The following is a 19,564-nucleotide window of genomic DNA, read 5'->3' as shown; positions in this document are numbered from 1 at the left end:
TGGTTCAGAGGACAGGAAACAGGCAAAGGTGAAGGGACACTGCACAGTAATGCAACTTGAAGTGAATACGTTATCGAATCTCACAAGGATCACGTGACATCAAGTATTCTAAAATTACTGAATTTAGAGAACAACCTGGCGCTGGGCCAGCGGTAGTTGCAACCCTTACCAGCATCTTTACCGCGTGTTCAAAGGTCGTCAGTTAAGTACAGCAAAGCTCTTAAGTTTACTGATATCCACCGGGAGGCTCATCTTACATTCAAATACTCGCGTCTCATAACCAGACCCTTCAGTTGGCTGGCGCTCTCATCCAGTCATTCTGGCCTTCTTCGCGATGCTCCCAACCCATCGACAGTCTTTCAGAACTCACCCCTCGTCCGACCAGTCTACTTTAAACAAGGCAAAGTTTCTCATCGGCAGACCTACTCTTCGTTGGGTTCTTTTCTGCTTTGCCTTGGTCTCTATGCTTTGGCTAGTATTTCCCCTCATTTGGGATCGACGTAGTCGTAAAACACACCGGCCTGGATATATCGTGAATCCTCCTAATCATCCGGGTCATCATCCTCCACACCTGAGACCTCACCTTCCTTGGCCTCCTACCTTGTGGTCTACTAGAGCTGAAGAAGTTAGAGACGCTTTCCTTCACGCGTACAGTGGCTACCAAGAATTTGCTGTACCCCACGATGAACTGCTTCCCGTATCCGGTGGCAACGTAGACAAGTACGAAATTTTCCAGTAACTGCTCTGGCCTCCTGCCTACTGACGTCTTTATCAAAGTTTCAATGGATGGTCAGTCTCAGTGGTTGACTCATTAGATACCATGTGGATTATGGGCCTTCAAGACGAATTCTACGAAGCTATGCCATTTCTTGCGAATATGTCGTACTCAAATCAGGTATGCTCTATGTTCCCATGTGTGTACTGGGACCGAATGGTTATCTTGAAAGGATACGTACGTTGCGTTCTTCGAGACTACAATTCGTTATCTTGGCGGTCTCCTCTCTGCATATGCACTTTCTGGTGAACCGCTTTTGCTGGCTCGAGCGGATGATCTGGGCAAAGCTTTACTTCCAGCCCTCAATACATCTTCTGGTCTTCCCATGTTTGCCGTCAATGCTGCAACGTAGGCCCATTTAATTGATTTACTATTTTGGCTAAGTAGTGGAGATAATTTAGCGGGGGGACAAAGGCTGGCTGGAACCCAAATGTGCTATGGGCTGAGGCTATGAGCTGTCAGCTAGAGTACAAATATCTGGCTCACTTGACTGGTAGATCTCAATATTATCACAAGGTACGTCATCAGTATTCTTTCTTAAGAATCTGAGGCTCATCATGTACGCAGGTGGAAGCTATTATGGATATTATGCATAACGCCAATATCAAAGATGGATTATATCCAACACTGTGGAACCTCAAAGATGGCACTCCAACAAACAGTGCGTGTCGCACTGTGTTTTAACGGTGTAGATAGATATCATACTAGTTCTCAGCTCAACACTCGGTTGGCGCTTTTGCTGACAGCGCCTATGAGTATCTCCTCAAACAATGGCTATTAACTAGCCGAGCGGAAACCAAAGCAAAGGAAATGTGTAAATACACAAACATTTTTTTATTATCGAGCTCACAAAAGATGTAGACCTGAACTCCGCCAAGGGTATCATTGATAACCTCCTTTTCCTCACACCTAAACGGCAGCTTCTATATGTCACTGACACGATTGGTGGCAAGCCTAGTCACATTTTTGAACACCTCTCATGCTTTCTGCCTGGGCTGCTCGCTTTGGGCGCTCATACGCTTGATCTTGCACCTGCTGAAAAACAGATACACGAGTGGGCAGCAAGCGGCCTAGCTTATACATGCTGGACATCGTATGCTGACCAGGCGACTGGTCTTGGACCAGATGAAATGGTTATGGTAGCAGGAGCCACACAGAACGTAACTTCTGGCCGCTGGGTTGACGTAGTTGCTGATTGGGTAGATCAAGGAAGGCCAGGAGGCTTACCACCAGGCTTGCACGAACCACCGGTGGTCAAGGTAGGAACAACGGAAGAGAGAGATTATTACGCCAAAAAAAATTCATACCTGCTCAGACCCGAGGTCAGTTCTGAATCACCTTAATATCATCGTTGAATAGAACATTTGTGAGATAGACTTTGGAGAGTTTTTATATTCTGTGGAGGACTACTGGAGACGAGCGTTGGCGGGAACGTGGCTGGTCCGTGTTTCAGGCCATTCAGAAATTTACCCGCACGAAATATGGATATGCTAGCATCAGGCTCGTGGACAATGCATTTCCAACCATGCTGGATGAGATGCCAAGGTGGGTGGTGTAGATTGACGTTTCGAAATTACATGTGGTGAACGACTTTGGGATGCAGCTATTTTCTAGCAGAAACGTAAGTCGTTAGGCCTGGAATGTATTCTTCGTGCTGAATTTGAATTTTATGCCAGACTGAAATATCTCTATCTCCTCTTTACCGATGAAGAACTGATTCCACTGGACCGTTGGGTATTCAATACCGAAGCCCACCCTCTTCCAGTTTTTGAATGGACCAATTGGGAAAAGGCAGAGTATAATATCCTTTCATGACAAAGACTGTTTCATGGTAATGTACTACTTGTTTTGTTAGTCCTCCATGCTGATTCCATGTCACGCTTGATACCGCGTGTAGAACTATTTAACCATTCTTTCGAGGTCACTTACTGTACTTCGATACTGTTTGCGGCGCCAGTAATGTTCAAACAACGATATGCCACCATGGTTATAGAACTTTAGGAAACATCTATAAATATTTATAGCACGCAGTTAGGGACAAGACTGGTATTTGTCAGAAATATGTGACTACGCGTCGACGACCACCTCATGGTGCAAATTTTCATATATCCTCTGATTTCGATCTCACCTTCTTCATCTTTGGTTCCCCACCATTGCCTCGAGGTAATACGTCGTCCGGTCGATCCCCTTGTTGACTTGCTAGTTGGAGATGGGCTTGTAATGCACGTTTATGTTTGAGCCTACCAAGCTCCCTTTTACCAAGGGCCTTCTCTGCATCATTATGCTCGCTGATCCCCTCTTCAACCTTGTAAGGTAACACTTCTGATGTTTCACGATCTGCAAAGTTCTGTTCGACTTCTGGGCTTTTAGGTAACAAAGAAAGGTCCGAGTAGAGATCCAAGGCCTTGAGGTCTGCCATGCTTGCTGTCAAAAGAGAAGCCGGTCAGACAAACTAACTTGTTTCTGCTGTCGAGGGAAACTCACGAACCTGGGAACATGCAATGCGCGTTCAGAGCAACAAGAAGCGGTAAATTGTGGACTTCAATGAACTTGATGATGTTGGACTAATCAGTTGCAAACTACATTCACAAAAGAAATGACATACCTTTCCCGAGTTCCATTGCACTACTCGGACCAATTTTTTGGGGAGAACCTCGACGGTTTCTGTGACTTTACTATCCCATCCAGAATCTAACAGTGTCCAGACAAGCCCGTCATGGGCTATAATGAAATCAATGACGGGCTTTCCGAAATCGAAGAAGTAGATATCCGACGAGCCGTCACCATCAGGGTAAGGACATATGAAAATGGCTGTAGCCCTGGATCCAGTTATCAACACATTATTTGGGTCGGGTTGGCAAGAATAAGACGAACCCAACAGCATTAAAGACCAAGTAATGCCCGTGTTCCAAGTCCAAGGAGCTGATCTTATGAACAACGAATACAGTGCCATTTGAGTCAAATGCAGTATTATCTAGGGTGGTCGAAATGGTATCTTCTCCCACAGCGTTTGACTTTTCCTTTCCTTTCTGCTTTTGCCTTCCATTATTCTCTTTATAGCTTTTGGTCTTCTTGGCTTCATATTCAGCTTTGATTTCTTTTCTCGTTAGGGGCCTCACTCTGATGAAGGGTTCGACAGTGGAAAATATAGCGATTTCTTGTTGTAACTGTCCACTACTCAGCTCCCATATTTTTAAAGTGGGATCACCCCCGCCGGAAACTATTGAGGATTGAGAGAATTGAGGTATGTGTAACGCAGAAAGATATCTATGGTGATGAATTAACATGATAGCACAGGATAGAGCAGCTCAACAAACTTTTCATGGCCAAGACAATAGCTTACGATATTATATCCCTGCGGATACCAGCTTACTCTGATATGTTCGTCTCTATCGGCAGTTACTATGAATTCTTCATCGGCCGTCAGTAGAAAAGATGTGAGCAGAGAAGCATGGCCAAGTATAAGCTCTCCTCCAGACGGATTTTCGTGGGATGAGAAAGCATCACGCCGCAATTTACTCGACGAAGCTTCTGCCTGAGAAGCATGGAGAGGATACCTGAAGCAAAAGCCGAGTTAAAGTAAACGTTCGAAGAAGGCTTTCTCACTTGCCTAAAAACGTCGCCAAACTTATCTGATACGAGAATATCATCTGACTTAGTAAACTCCAAGCGCGTAGGCCTCTTGGGTAGCTCTCTGAGGAATACCAATATCAGGATTTACTCTGCAATAGAAAATGCCATACCTCGAGCTCAAGACCTTCAAGCCTCCCACTTCCCATACTTTCAGCTTTTTATCGTCTCCTACAGTTGCAAGAAACTGGTATGAGCTATTGACCGCACTACAGCGGACCGGACCAGACTTCAGTATTGCGTCTTTGTCGGCTCCATCAAATCGATCAGTTGTATAAAGAATCTCCCCGGTGCTATGGATTGTTGGAAGAACGTGATGATTATTTACATATCTTACTAGTGCACTCACTTTATATTGAGGACCTGGATATGTGGACCCGAAGCTACAATCGCATGGATGGACCCAAGGTGGAGCTGCGTATGAGGAAAACAGGACATGAGCTTACTCTCAGCGTTGTTCAGATCTCTTAGATGGACTCGGATCCGAATCAATGATACCGTTTTCGAGCTGTCACAGTCACGCGCGTAGAGCAGTCAGTGGTTCAAATTGTAAGTACCCACAAATGAAACGAGTCTGACGGTCATCCAAGTCTTAGTGATCAGCGTGCAGCGTGCGAGGTCATGGCGAATACTACAATTATGTCGCGTCCCTTGGATCTTGTATACTTTATGTTCTTCTTGGTACGTATTTTGACCAGAAGTTCACCAGTATTCACCATATCAAAACTACAAAACTACAGCTTCACATACCTGCAACACTTTTCATCGATCTCCAAGCGCTCTATCCACCGTCGCTGGTGCCTCGAGCTATCAGTGGTCTCCCACAGCTTTACATCCGAATGTCCGGTGATCCGCTGGTTGGCGGTGTAATGGGACTTCAAGGACAAAGCAGTCATTTTATTTGGTTCAAGTCATTTTTAGTGGTCGAAGCGTGAGTTTCTGATGTTATCTAGCTACTCGTATATTTCGAGCTTGAACATAGATTTTTCCAATTACCCGTCTTTGTTCTTGGCGCGCGGGGTCTTTGGACGGGTAAGTAAATATATTATCAATATGTTCAGGATGCTCATGCCCCCTTTACCCTCAGGTTCACATTCGATATATATCCTTCTATTAATTTATGCCGCTTCGACCACAACGACTACTCTGCCTTGTCTTTCAGTGCTCCTTTACACCCCAATTACGTCCCCTCAAACAGTTGCACAAGGAGTCGTTTCTATATCATTTGCTCAAAGGCTATTGCTACTTACTAGTTACCTACCATTTTTCTTTGTGCCACTTGTGATGACTTTCGACATGGCTTCACGTGTGCTGAAACTTGCCAACGTCGGGGCTGCAATAAAAGATGCAGAGAAGGCGAAATAGAATGTTGGCGTTTCTAGAATTACAGCGCTTGTGCAACACTATCGTTGGACAGCTATTGCATACGGTATTGGATATCGTCTTGGGCATAGACTCAATGATTGTTCTAGAAGTAGCCAACATTTGCCAGAGCTAGATCATAATGAATAAATCAACGAAATAATTTTGTGAATATCTCATTTGTAGTGACCAGGTCAGACCTCACACCAAGCTCACTACCTCCAAAAGTGCAAAATTTGGGAGAAAAATGACCAGATCTGGCCAGACCCCATGCTGGAAATATGTGGTTTCTTTCTAGAAAACATCAATGGGTAAATCACAACAATGCCAGGTACCTACTAGTCTGAAAAAATCTTTGAAGTGCCTGCAGATGGGTGAATAATGCTGAAGTTGTGACTTGATGACTGGAGTAGGCAATCATGCACCAAAATGATCAATCAAAGCCTGCTAGCTCTACTTCAGCAAATGCCCAACAACATAATACATGACATCAATCCTTGCCACAGTAAAAATACTAATGAATAGTTGTAATTGTAGGCATATTTCTATATACTCAATATATCATTTTCATGATTCAACAGTTTATTTGAGCCTACGCTAATATTTCAAGTACTAGATAATTCATTTACAGTCCGACCCTATAGTTATGGGAAAATGTTTCCCCATTGGGATGTAAAAACTCGGACTTTTCCTTCTCATTTTTATGCTCGTTTCTAGAATATTTACACCTCAGTTTGTATTGCACAAAACTGAGGTTAGTAGATACAGTCTTTTTCACATCTTCATTTACTTATTATGCTTCAGTATTGATTTCTTAGAGTAATTACCTCTTTTTTGTCTTCTCCTAATCTTATATATTTCTTAAGCTCCAACAGGTTATGAGCCCTAGGGATGCCAAAGTTCAGTTCACTTTGGTTCTGAGACACATTTATCCAAACCCCAAATTGACCAAACCTGGTTCAGTTGGTGAGTCAGTTTGGTCCAGGTTTAGGGATGCAAATGTTCAGTTCAGTTCAGTTCAGGGGGTATTTTTGGCTGAACCCCAAACCACAATTTTGAGGATTTGCCCAAACTAAACCTAGCTTAACCAGAACCTAAGGTTTGGTTTGGTTTGGTTCTGGTTTGAACCTGTGAACCAAACTATAACATGGGAAAATTTCCAAGGAATGCTAAAAACGCCAACAAATGTTTCTCTGACTAAGAACCAAGCTGTGTCTTTGAATAGCCATCACAGAATCAGATATATTCAAGTGCTTTTACACCAATCTGCTACTATATGACAATTTTATCCTCTCATATCCAGTTTTTTTTTCTTTTGCACCCAACAAACCAGTTTTATTATTACGATAACACAATTTTCGGACCTTTCCTTCATTTTCATTCTCTGCTTTAACCTTGTATACTTTAGCTTTCACACATGGTGCCACGTGGCACTTCCCCTTTTGTTCAAACTCCTCTTTCTCGTGCCGCTGTCGATGATGAGAACTGTTGTTAGAAAACCACACACAAAACAAACTAACACACAATCCTCCCAGATTCCACGGAACTTGTTTATGGGCTTTGCCTCCTAGAACAGTGGAGTGGTCTGGTTGTTCGTGGGGTGGTACGTATAAAGATCCTTCAAAGTAAAACCCAGTGGTGTATGAGTGTGGGTTTTGAGGAGGAGGGATAGTTGAATTTATAGAAAGATAGGGGGTTTGTGGCGAGTATAGACGAGCACTACCTTGCTAATTGTAGCACAAGGTAGGTTTGAGAACAACGAGGATGACGAGGTGACGAGGTTCCCAGTGATAGCAGGCTCCTGATGCACAAACTGTAGTGCTCAGAAGGACTCTAATCGAAGGGGATGACAATCACTTTCAAAAGTGACGAGTGACGATGACAGCAGTTAACAGTGGTAGAAGTGGGAAGTGTTGTGACCACACTGGATCACAAGTAGCAGTAAGAAGTGGACTTAAGATTAGAGAAGAAGTCTGGAATCGAGTTCTTTGTTGTTTTTTTTTTACAAGGTAAAATACAGGGGTTTATATAGTAAAAGAGAAGTAGGCTATGCACAGTATAGCTGTGCAAAAAGAATGAGAAAGAATATGAAGGAAGGAATGTACGCTGACGAATCCTGCGTAGGTAGTACAGGATAAGATTGTCAAAAAAAGAAAAGAAAGGGATAGAACAATAAATGCTGTGAGTAATATCACAGGTTTGTACAGCCATAAAGTAAAGTCCAATAGCAAAAAGAGAGCAGGAAAATCATGATGTCATGGGAAGATGCAGTAAAAAAAGAGCAAGGCAAAACACTATCAGTATCAACACAGTTCCTTTATTGTCAGTCAGGCATTCTAAAAAAATATGTGTCCATAAAAATGATTCAAAAATCAAAAATAATCGCACTGTAAATGAATGTTCTGCTGAAAAAAAGAAACTGGAGCCACCGGTCCACCACCTAGTCCAAATCTGACAGTTCCATGGCCTTACCAATGGACTGGTTGTGTTGGACCACCTGATCAAACGAGGGAGGGAGAGGAGTAGTTCCAATTTGGAACAAGTGAGTCCCAGGCAGCGTGTGGTAGGTGTAGCTGTAGCGAAGACGATGGACAAATGATAAGTGTACCCAAGTGAATGGGACAGCGATGAACATGGGCGACGCAAGGGGATGAACCTTCTCCAGCTCAAAAACTACCCACCCACGCTCCAACCAGGCAAGACGAGCGACCGATGTTTTGATAGTATATGATGGCAGATCGACGTCATGAAGATGGACTTGTTGCCCTATTTGGACCGGCCGCCGGGGCTTTGCTGATATCAGCAGTGGCACGTGGTAGTCAACGGATTGGCGACGGAAGCGGATAGGAAGTGGTGACATCAGAAATGGTGGGGGTGCAAAGAAGATGAGGAGGAGGAGGGTGGAGGTGACGAGGAGGTGAACTAAAATGGGGACCCAGAAACGACCGTCGGGTGAGAATAAAAAGGAGAGGAAGGGGCCCATGGTGGGGCTAGGCAAAGGAAGGGGAGTAAGGGAAACGACAAAAGCGAGGGCGCAATGCAATGTGTAGCCAGTGGCGACGCGAAAATTTGCCGAAATGCCGAAATGCGGAAAGTACCGGATGGAAAAGCAAAGGTGAGCGTGACTGGATTGCCTAATAGAGGTGGTGCTGATCAGCCACAAGTTCAAAAAGGGCAATATTAATTACTATTCCACGTGGCACTGTGCCTGTGTGGCGCAAAGGCGAGTCTTTTTGAATATTCGCTTCGTTATTGACACCTGTCCATGCTACCAATCAACTTTGGTGCATGACACCGCGTTGCCTTCTTCTTATTTTAGATACAACTCTCTCACACAGTGGAGCTGGTCATGCGGGTTAGGCCCCATGACATCATCAGCCACTGACTTTATCAACTGTACAGTACATAAGTACAATCACTCTGTATTAGTATAGATACCCCAATAGATCCAGGAGACTCCTTAGCGAGTCCTCCTGTTGTATACCAACAAACTCTCTGTAGCTTAAGGGGTAACCACTCCCTCAACATCTTCTTTATAGTGTGTTCTTGTGTGCGCCAGAGTAACTAACTCTTGGTTGTTACATTTATAGGCATTCTTGACCATCTGCAAAGCTTCAAATGTCTCAGGAAGAAGCTGGTTTCTAGCCACTGTACCTGTTCTTCCAGCACTAGAGAAAGCCCTTTCAGATGCCAAAGATGATCCCTGTATAGCAAGGTAGTCATGTGCTACCATGGATAATATTGGATACTGAACTGAATAAGGCTATTGATTTATTAGTAAGGATATAGTAAAAGGCAGAATATAGGACTCACCCCCACCACTTGATAATATCAGTAATATTAGTTTCCAAAAAACTATTAATATAGTCCTAAAGTTCTTGGTGAGGGCTATAAGTGGTATCCTTATGGTTCACTCTACTCTGAACTATAGAGTAAAGCCAAGAAGCACCATAGCTATGAGTGGCTGTTGGAGCAGCTGAAATGGCAAGTCAGTATGAGAAAGGTGGCAAAGAAGGATCACATACCAGTAATAGCTTCAAAGTCTTCAGAATGCCTATTACCTTTATATATCTTAGCATAAACATTAAACTAGTTTAAAATGTCAAAACAATTCCAAAGCTATCAAAAAAAGACAACTTACCTCTTTTTCAAGAGCTTATAGTCCATTAAGGTAATATATTTCATCCCAATTCATCTGGGTATATTCCAGCTTGACACCAGGATTGAGTGCTGTACAAGAAGCTAATTAATATTATGCTTTTGTGAGAACCAGTTGACATATACTCAAGCAGATAAAATATATATTAGTGTCATTAGTGGCAACATACCACTTATGAAACTTATTAAGACCTTTTTGAAGTTCTACATTTACTGGAGCAAACTTGGTATTCTTCAACATCACCCTCTATCACTGCTGAAGGCATTCAATTATTAGAAGGGTACATGAGCTAGTTGGAAATATTTCAGAAGAGAAAGAAGACTAAGCAGCTTGTGGTTCAGCCAAAACCTCTTTGATAAGTGCCAAAAAGTTTTATCCCTGAAAACAATACAAAGTCCTTGTATTGCTTCTTTTTAAGCCTAGGGATTTTGCTACTGATATCAGCTATGGCACAAAACTTGTTGACTGCTTGGAAATGGGGTTAGAAGGGGCTTTAAATGCAAAATATGGCTTACTGGTTTATGTGTGATAACATGCTCAACAAGATCATGCATAAATCCCCATCTTGTACATACCCACTTGATTAGCTGCAATGGGGTAATTTCCTCCTTTTCACAGACCTTTATAAAGTATGCTTTGGCCTGGAGAGGTGATCGCACCTAAAAGGCTATAAATAAGGTGGCATGAATGGTAGAAAGCTTTATTTGGTTGACAAAGGCCAAAACTTTACCCAAGGCATCACCAGTATCATGTTTCTCTTCATTATGTACTTCCTCACTATCAGATACCATACCGTCAGGATCCGTAACCCATTTATTATTGTCTTCATCTTGCACATCTCTGTTTTCTGTCTCAATAGTCTTGGCTGTGCAATAGTAAGCTGCTGTGTTACAATTTTTATCCTCTTTTACAGACTACTCATTTTATTTTACTCATTGGTTATACCATTGGACCAATGACTCATTTTCTTCACGTACATTCCCGTTCTCTTCGCAGTTGCATTACCTTGTATAGTATTTAGTCCTCTACGGACAAACCTCCCCTATATAGAACCTAACTCCTATAAATACATCTGTAACCGTAGTAGTATTTCTTCAATACAATTCTATGCAGTTTACGCTTACAAAGCTAGATTCCTAAGATCAGACCTCTACTCAAAAGAAGACCAACTCTCGTTGGAGAAACTCTACTCAGAACTACGTCCTCAAACTTGCCTTTGGATAAGTCTCTTTGAAACCTCAACGAACCCTCAGACTTTGTTAAACACTTTGTGCGTAAAAAAAAAATGTATTCCACCAGAAGTTCCACCTATTTGGGTTTGGGAAGAAAAAGTCGACAAGATGTCGCAACAACCAACAACCAGATCTCAGAGAGCAGGAAGAAGCTCAGACGACTCTCAAACTCAGACATCAACACCCCCAGTATCGTCCAGACAAGGAAGAACAGCAGCACTACCTCCTTTTCCCCAACCCGACATCACTTGACTCCACACCAGAGAACAGGCGAACACATTTTATGAAGCCAGAACACGTTGGCTACAGTTTTACGCAGAAAGTCACCCATGACTAATACCCAGTACACAATACAATCCCCCAGTAGTTGCAGCAGACATCTACAACAAAAACAACTTTGAAGAATATGCAGCACAAGGAGAATCAATACCCCCTCCCACACCACATATACTTCCCACAACACCCAATCCATCTCCTGTTCCACCAACAAACACCATGTCTAATGCTGTAGCATCCAAACCCACGATGATCGGAAAGATCGATGACTTCGATGGGACCCCAGATAAGGCCCAAAGATGGATATCATCCACCAATTTACGATATCAACAACACCATTTACATCCCTGACAAGAAAAAGATGTACATGGCTCTCAGCTACATGGAGGATAAAACTGCCGCCTTGTGGAGCGAAGCCAAGATGACCGAATACAAAGAGAAGAATGCCTACCCCACGTGGGCAGACTTCATGAAAACCTTCACAGCCAGTTTCAGAACGGCAAACATCAAAGGAATGGCCTTGGCTGTCTTGATGAAAATGAAAATGGAACCAGGAGAAAATGCAGTGGCATTTAACTCAAGGTTCATGTTAGATGCCGGAAAGAGCGGCATCAACAATGAAGCCATGATCATGGTTTATCAAAAAGCAATCTGACCCCCCCTTCTTCATGGAGACCTCACCAGAAAGGAGCTGGTTATCATCAAAGATTGGATAAACACAGTGGCAAACCTAGACGCCAACTGGATCAGTGCCAACACCATCTCCGAAGGGAATCGGGGTACCAGAAACAAGGAAAGACAGAACAACAAAAATTGCAACGGTGGACCATCCACCAGCGCAAAAAGACTGACCAAAGACAAAGAAGAAACCCGAAGGAAAGAAGGGAGGTGCTTCATATGCAACAAGAAGGGGCACATAGGAAGGAATTGTCAGAATAAGGGATAAACTCCCAAAAGAAAGGTATGTCAAACCAAAAATAGAAGATGACACCAAAACAGTGGTAGAAAAAGATAAGGTCCAGAACATCGTGAGAATATGGAGGGAGTTAGGGGAAGATCAACGAACCGAAGCAATGAAGGAATTGGAAGACAAGGGTTTTTGAAATAACGGACTACCCAGATATTAGTACCATCAAAAGTGGCAACTGTAACAATAGCAATGATTGATGCAAACTCTTTACAAATTGATTGCTCATTAAAGCAGGAAACCATTGAAACCAAAGCCCTGATAGATTCAGGAGCTACAGATAACTTCATGGACACAAAATTTGCCATCAGACACTGATTCCCCCTCCAAAAGCTCCCAACCCCTATAACGTGTAAAAATGTTGACGGAACCACGAACAAAAACGGAAAGATTACGCATTATACCTATTAAAGGGTAAATGCAGGAGGACAAAATAGGTTTACAAAATTCCTATTGACCGGACTAGACAGAGAAGATGTACTACTGGGATTTCCCTGGTTACAAAAGGTTAATCCAGTTATTAACTGGAAAGACAAAGAATTACCAAACCCAGACGAACACTCAATCAGGACAAACCAAATGACTATGGAAACAAAGATCAGGACAACCATGGTAGAAGAGAACAAATACAAAACCATTCACAGATACATATCTGACCAAACACCCTATCCTCAAACCACAATTAGATTAAAGGTCAACACAGCAATGGAGCATGCACAAGCACACAGAGAAAAAAAGGAACATATCTTCCCAGACAAATACAAGGAGTATTCAGATGTTTTCAATAAAAAGAAGTCAGAAAGACTTCCCAAACAACGGGAATATGATCACATAATCAACATGAAACCAGAATTTGTACCAACAGATTGCAAATTATACCTATTGGCACCAAAAGAAGACAAAGTGTTAAGAGAATTCTTAACGGAGAACTATAGGAAAGGATACATCAGACCGAGTAAGTCACCACGGGTGTTCCCCTTCTTCTTCATCAGCAAAAAGGATGGATCACTCCGGCCGTGCCAGGACTATAGAAAGTTAAACACATATACCGTAAAGGACCCCTATCCACTACCCCTGATATCCAACCTCATCAAAAGATTGAAAGGAGCCACAGTTTTTACAAAACTGGATCTACATTGGGGCTATAATAACGTAAGGCTAAAAGAAGGAGACAAATGGAAAGCTGCGTTTAAAACCAGCAAAGGAGTGTTTGAACCAACGGTCATATTTTTTGGCATGTGCGATTTGCCAGCCACATTCCAAAGATTGATGAACGACAAATTCAAAGAACACATTGACAAAGGATGGATGATCATATACATGGATGACATCCTCATCTTTGAAACCAATGTTGAAAGACTCTGAATCCAAACAAAACAGGTTCTACAGAGGCTGCGCGACAACGACCTATTCCTGAAACTAGAAAAATGCACCTTCAAAGCAGAAACTATTAAATATTTGGAAATAATTGTTTCCCACAACCAAGTTTCTATGAACCCGGCTAAACTCGTGGGGATACGCGATTGGCCAACCCCGAAAGACACCAAAGGTGTAAGGAAGTTCCTAGGTTACGGAAACTTCTATAGAAAGTTCATTGGTCATTACTCCGACCTAGCCAAACCCCTGAACACCCTACTAGAGAAAGACAAAAAGTGGAACTGGATGCAATTTGAAGATAACACCTTCAAGTTAATGAAACAAAAATTCCTCAAATCCCCTGTGACACAAATCCCCAACTCCTCAAAACCATCAAAGATAGCAGCAGACACTAGCAAACACGCTACTGGGGCTGTGTGCAACCAGACGACCAAGGACAATGGCACCTGTGCACATTCTTCTCAAAAACCCTATCCCCAGCAGAAAAGAACTACCAAATTTACGACAAGGAACTATTAGCGGTAATGAGAGCTCTGAAAGAGTAGAAACACCTGCTTTTAGGAAGCCCCCACACAATCCAAATCCTGACAGATCACAAAAATTTGACGTACTGGCAAGAAGCCAGAAAACTCACACCAAGACAAAGAAGATGGCAACTGGAACTGTTACAATACAATTACACCTTGGAGCACGTACCAGGAACCCACATGGTGGTACCCAACGCACTCTCAAGAAGACCCAACTTATATGTCAACAACAAAGAAGAAGATGACGACACACCAATGATACTGGAAAACAAACTGGGCGCCACTGAGGCAAAAAAAAAATAGTCAGTATTCCTCTGCACGGGTTGAGAACTGTGTTGATCCTGACCATGCACTAACAGAGATACATCTCAATGTATCCGCTCTTTCCGATACCAATTCCCTCTATGTGAATTTACCTCTGAATCCCTTCTGAACATTTCCTTTACAGTGCTAGTAGAGTCTGGATTATCACATTGTTTTGTAGACACCACCTTTGTGAATGCTAGTCCACTTTCTCCCTACCTATACCATTACTCAAATCCGACTCCAATTATTTGATGGAACATCAAACTCCATTATCACTAGGGCGGTAGGCTTGCCTGTTTGTTTTCCTTGCGGGAAAATCACCCCTACTACCTTCTATGTCACCTTGTTGGATTTATCCTGTTCCGCAGTTATGGGATAAAATTGGCTCACCCGCTGTCGATGATGAGAACTGTTGTTAGAAAAAAACACACACAAAACAAACTAACACACAATCCTCCCAGATTCCACGGAACTTGTTTATGGACTTTGCCTCCTAGAACAGTGGAGTGGTCTGGTTGTTCATGGGGTGGTACGTATAACAATCCTTCAAAGTAAAACCCAGAGATGTATGGGTGTGGGTTTTGAGGAGGAGGGATAGTTGGAATATAGAAAGATAGGGGCTTTGTGGCGAGTATAGACGAGCACTACCTTGCTAATTGTAGCACAAGGTAGGTTTGAGAATGACAATGTGACGAGGTGACAAAGTTCCCAGTGATAGCAGGCTCCTGACGCACAGACTGTAGTGCTCAGAAGGACTCTAATTGAAAGGGATAACAATCACTTTTGAAAAGTGACGAGTGACAATGACAGCAGTTGACAGTGGTAGCAGTGGGAAGTGTTCTGACCACACTGGATCACAAGTAGTAGTGAGTAGTGAACTTGAGATTAGAGAAGAAGTCTGGATTCGAGTTCTTGTTTTTTTTTTTTACAAGGTAAAATACAGGGGTTTATATAGTGAAAGAAAAGTAGGCTATACACAGTATAGCTGTGCAAAAGAAAATGAGAAAGAACATGAAGGAAGGAATGTACACTGACAAATCCTGCGTAGGTAGTACAGGATAAGATTATCAAAAAAAGGAAAAGAAAGGGATAGAACAATAAATGCTGTGAGTAATGTCACAGGTTTGTACAGCCATAAAGTAAAGTCCAATAGCAAAAAGAGAGCAGGAAAATCATGATGTCATGGGAAGATACAGTAAAAAAAGGGCAAGGCAAAACATTATCAGTATCAACACAGTTCCTTTATTGTCAGTCAGGCATTCTAAAAAATATGTGTCCATAAAAATGATTCAAAAACCAAAAATAATTGCACTGTAAATGAATGTTCTGCTGAAAAAAAGAAACTGGAGCCACCGGTCCACCACCTAGTCCAAATCCAACAGTTCCATGGCCTTACCAATGGACTGGTTGTGTTGGACCACCTGGTCAAACGAGGGAGGGAGAGGAGTAGTCCCAATTTGGAACAAGTGAGTCCCAGGCAGCGTGTGGTAGGTGTAGCTGTAGCGAAGACGATGGACAAAAGATAAGTGTACCCAAGTGAATGGGACAGCAATGAACATGGGCAACGCAAGGGGATGAACCTTCTCCAGCTCAAAAACTACCCACCCACGCTCTAACCAGGCAAGACGAGCAACTGATGTTTTGATAGTATATGATGGTAGATTGACATCATAAAGATGTACCTGTTGCCCTATTTGAACTGGCTGCCAGGGCTTTGCTGATATCAGCAGTGGCATGTGGTAGTCAACGGATTGGCGACGGAAGCGGATAGGAAGTGGTGACATCAGAAATGGTGGGGGAGCAAAGAAGATGAGGAGGAGGAGGCTGGAGGTGACGAGGAGGTGAACTAAAATGGGGATCCAGAAACGACTGTCGGGTGAGAACAAAAACGAGAGTAAGGGACCCATGGTGAGCGTGACTGGATTGCCTAATAGAGGTGGTGCTGATCAGCCACAAGTTTGAAAAAGGCAATATTAAATACTATTCCACATGGCACTGTGCCTGTGTGGTGCAAAGGCGAGTCTTTTTGAATATTTGCTTCGTTATTGACACCTGTCCATGCTACCAATCAACTTTGGTGCATGACACCGCATGGCACAGGGTGTGAAAACTACAGTAGAAAGTTAAAGAGGAGAATGAAAATTAAAAGTCCGAAAATTGTGTATCGTAACAGTAACTAGCTCCACTGCATGAGAGAGTTTGTATCCAAAAATAAAGGAAAGTAGTGCAACACGAGAAAGTGGTGTTGAAACAAAAGGAAAGTGCCACATGGCACAAGTGTGTGAAAACTAAGAAGAAAAGTTAAAGCGGAGAAAAATAAAGATGTAAGTCCAAAAATCATGTATTGTAACATTATATGAGAACTGGGCTATTTTTAGCCACTTGGCCCAATCTGTCTGCCTATCATTATTAAATATACAGAGATACTGTTTCAATTCCTGGTCGAGCCTCTCTGTTTGTCTATTAGTTTGTGGATGGAACACTTTTGATAATTTAGGTTTGATGCTGAGCATCCAGCATAGTTTTTTTTATAAATTTGCTAGCAAGTTGAGGTCCCCTATTGGAAATTACTGTTTCTGGTAATCCCTGGGTAGTGTAAGGCAATGCTAAACAAAAACAAAAACAAAACCTATCTCTCAACACTTGTAGGGAGGAGGAGGTCAACAAGTTTGGATGTTGATAGATGCAAGAGATTATCACAGGTCAAGGATGAGGTTGGACTCGAAGTATTTCTGATATGGAGTAACAAAAAGCTAAAGAATTATACATAGATATGTAGGGTTTTTTATAGCAAATTGTCTATCTCCTCAGACTGAAAGAGGAATAAAGAAAAGTGGTCTAAGGAAGTAACTAGTCAATAAAAAAAATAATAACTGTTGTACGACTTTAAGGATTAATCAGCTGGTGAGAATGAGTTGTTAATAGGTTTGTCAGGCTATAGTGAGAAATAGTATCACCATTATAGGGTGCTATTCCTGACTGTTGCCTATATTATTATTTCCAGGTAAGAATTAAATCTGTGAGCTAAATAGCTAGAGTTCTACTTACTCTCCTAATTGCTGTGCTGGGTGGCTGAGATGCCTACCTATTTTCTGAGCTATGGTATGAAGTGGTAACAATGGTTAAAAAATCCAAAGAGAGGGAGAACAAGAAGAATTGCAAAGAAAACTTCTTACCCTAAGGCTAGTGGTGAACTGGGAAAGCATTTAAAAACCAAGACATAGAAAATAAAGATGGGAAAGTGAAATGATCCTGACAGATAGACCATACAGAATCTTTAAATAAATAAATCTGCTGTTCCCATGGCTGTATAGTTTTATTTGTGGGTATAAACACAATTTTTTTGGAGAAGTGGTCCACCACCACTATTACTGAATCATACCCATTTGACTTGGGCAGAACCGTTGTGAAATCAACCAATATATCCTACCAAGGACCAGCTGGTATCAGATTTGGCATAATTTTACTGGCCAGCGGTTGATGCGAGTTCTTTGCCATAGCACAGCACAGACAAGATTTTATGTATTCTTGTATGTTTTTGACCATGCCAGGCCACATGTAATTTCTGGAGATCAACTCCATTGTTCATTGCCACCCAGGGTGCCAAGCCACTGGAGTGGTGTGATGTCTATCTAAAGCCTCAATCCTTGGGAACTCAGGCACATAAATTTTGTCTTTGTAATGGAAGAGCCCATCTTTCTATAAATAATGTTCATTGCCACCAGGGTGCACTTTCTCTTCTGATGAGATGTCTTTCCTGAAGACTTCTAGAAGATTGTGATCCTGCCCTATTGAATATTGTAAACCCTGGATTGATCTATCAGGGTGACACCTTTGTTGTCATCTTCTACGCCATTGACATGATCTTCTTTTTTAAAAAGCATCAGTTTTTCCCATAGAAATTTCTGGCTTATGAATTAATTTGTAGTTAAATCTAGACAAGTACACTGTGTAGCAAGCCTGTCTTTGATTCAAGTCCCAGGCCATCATAAGTTACTCCAGATTCTTATGATCAGTTTAGATTTCAAATTGGTGCCTGGCACCTTCTAAATAGTGCTGCCAATGCTCTAACACTCTAATGATGGCCAGCATCTCTTTGTAACAACCAAGAGTTAGTTACTCTGGCGCACAACTTAGACAAGAAAAAAAGGAATACCAATCAACAATATGTACCGTTAACTGGTCAGAGAGTAATGAAAGGGATCACCCCTTAGGTTTCAACAAGTTAGTTGTGAGGATACAACAGGAGGACTGGCTCAGTCCTTCCCCAAGATATATTGGGGTTTATATACTAATACAGGTTTTTTTGTACATATGTATTGTACAGTTGCTAGAGGCAGTGGCTGCTAATGTCATGGGGCCTAGCCCGTGTGACCAGCTCCACTGCGTGAGATACTTGTAGCTAAAATAAGAATAAAGGCAGTGCCGCGCAAGAAAGGTTACAGTACAAGTTTAAAGCGGATAATGAAAATTAAAGGAAAGGTCCGAAAATAAAAAGTAAGGTAAATGGTCACATGACTGGTCATGTGACTTGGAAAAAATAAAAGTAAAGTATGAAAAGTAAAGTGTGAGTAGGTACTGGTACGTCAATTGTAACACTCTTTGTCGTGAATTTGATAGTTGCACTCCGTAGGTAACAAACTATGTGATAAATAGGCACAAAGCCTCCAAAGATTGTCAGGGCATTTGATTGACAGAATAGCCCCAGTAACAAAATCAGAAGAGTTGGTTTCTAACTGAAACTCTTTGCCTAATTCTGAAAATGCTAATATGGGAGCTGTTGTAAATGCCTGTTTGAGCTTGTCAAAAGCTTCCTGTTCTTTAGTGCCCCAACGCCAGACAATGTCATTTTTTGTGAGATTGTTCAATAGTTTCATGATCTTCACAAAGGTTTTGACAAATCTTTGGTAGAAGTTGCCTAAGCCAAGGAAGGCCCTAACTCCTTTGATGTGA

At 42.1% G+C, this 19,564-nt stretch overlaps 3 protein-coding genes across 3 annotated transcripts; 2 read left to right on the top strand and 1 right to left on the bottom strand.

The window, feature by feature from the left end:
* Positions 1 to 334: 334 nt before the first annotated feature.
* On the top strand, positions 335 to 2,590 carry SERLADRAFT_371777 (glycoside hydrolase family 47 protein; the record flags this gene model as incomplete). The annotated part of the gene is made up of 11 exons (XM_007320790.1): positions 335 to 405; positions 577 to 720; positions 778 to 871; positions 948 to 1,123; positions 1,177 to 1,291; positions 1,343 to 1,436; positions 1,491 to 1,589; positions 1,637 to 2,097; positions 2,151 to 2,320; positions 2,379 to 2,396; positions 2,452 to 2,590. The coding sequence occupies 11 exons, from the start codon at positions 335 to 337 to the stop codon at positions 2,588 to 2,590; spliced, it is 1,581 nt and encodes a 526-aa protein (XP_007320852.1).
* Positions 2,591 to 2,771: 181 nt separating this feature from the next.
* On the bottom strand, positions 2,772 to 4,865 carry SERLADRAFT_472982 (uncharacterized protein; the record flags this gene model as incomplete). Its single annotated transcript, XM_007320789.1, has 8 exons — positions 2,772 to 3,199; positions 3,264 to 3,324; positions 3,381 to 3,594; positions 3,650 to 4,042; positions 4,093 to 4,332; positions 4,386 to 4,469; positions 4,519 to 4,698; positions 4,755 to 4,865. The coding sequence occupies 8 exons, from the start codon at positions 4,841 to 4,843 to the stop codon at positions 2,877 to 2,879; spliced, it is 1,584 nt and encodes a 527-aa protein (XP_007320851.1).
* Positions 4,866 to 4,975: 110 nt separating this feature from the next.
* On the top strand, positions 4,976 to 5,934 carry SERLADRAFT_395330 (uncharacterized protein; the record flags this gene model as incomplete). Its single annotated transcript, XM_007320788.1, has 4 exons — positions 4,976 to 5,086; positions 5,146 to 5,336; positions 5,388 to 5,437; positions 5,493 to 5,934. The coding sequence occupies 4 exons, from the start codon at positions 5,045 to 5,047 to the stop codon at positions 5,768 to 5,770; spliced, it is 561 nt and encodes a 186-aa protein (XP_007320850.1).
* Positions 5,935 to 19,564: the final 13,630 nt, after the last annotated feature.

Source organism: Serpula lacrymans (genome assembly GCF_000218685.1).
Source record: "Serpula lacrymans var. lacrymans S7.9 unplaced genomic scaffold SERLAscaffold_10, whole genome shotgun sequence".
NCBI lineage: Eukaryota > Fungi > Basidiomycota > Agaricomycetes > Boletales > Serpulaceae > Serpula > Serpula lacrymans.
This window is presented reverse-complemented; position numbering and strand designations above follow the sequence as displayed.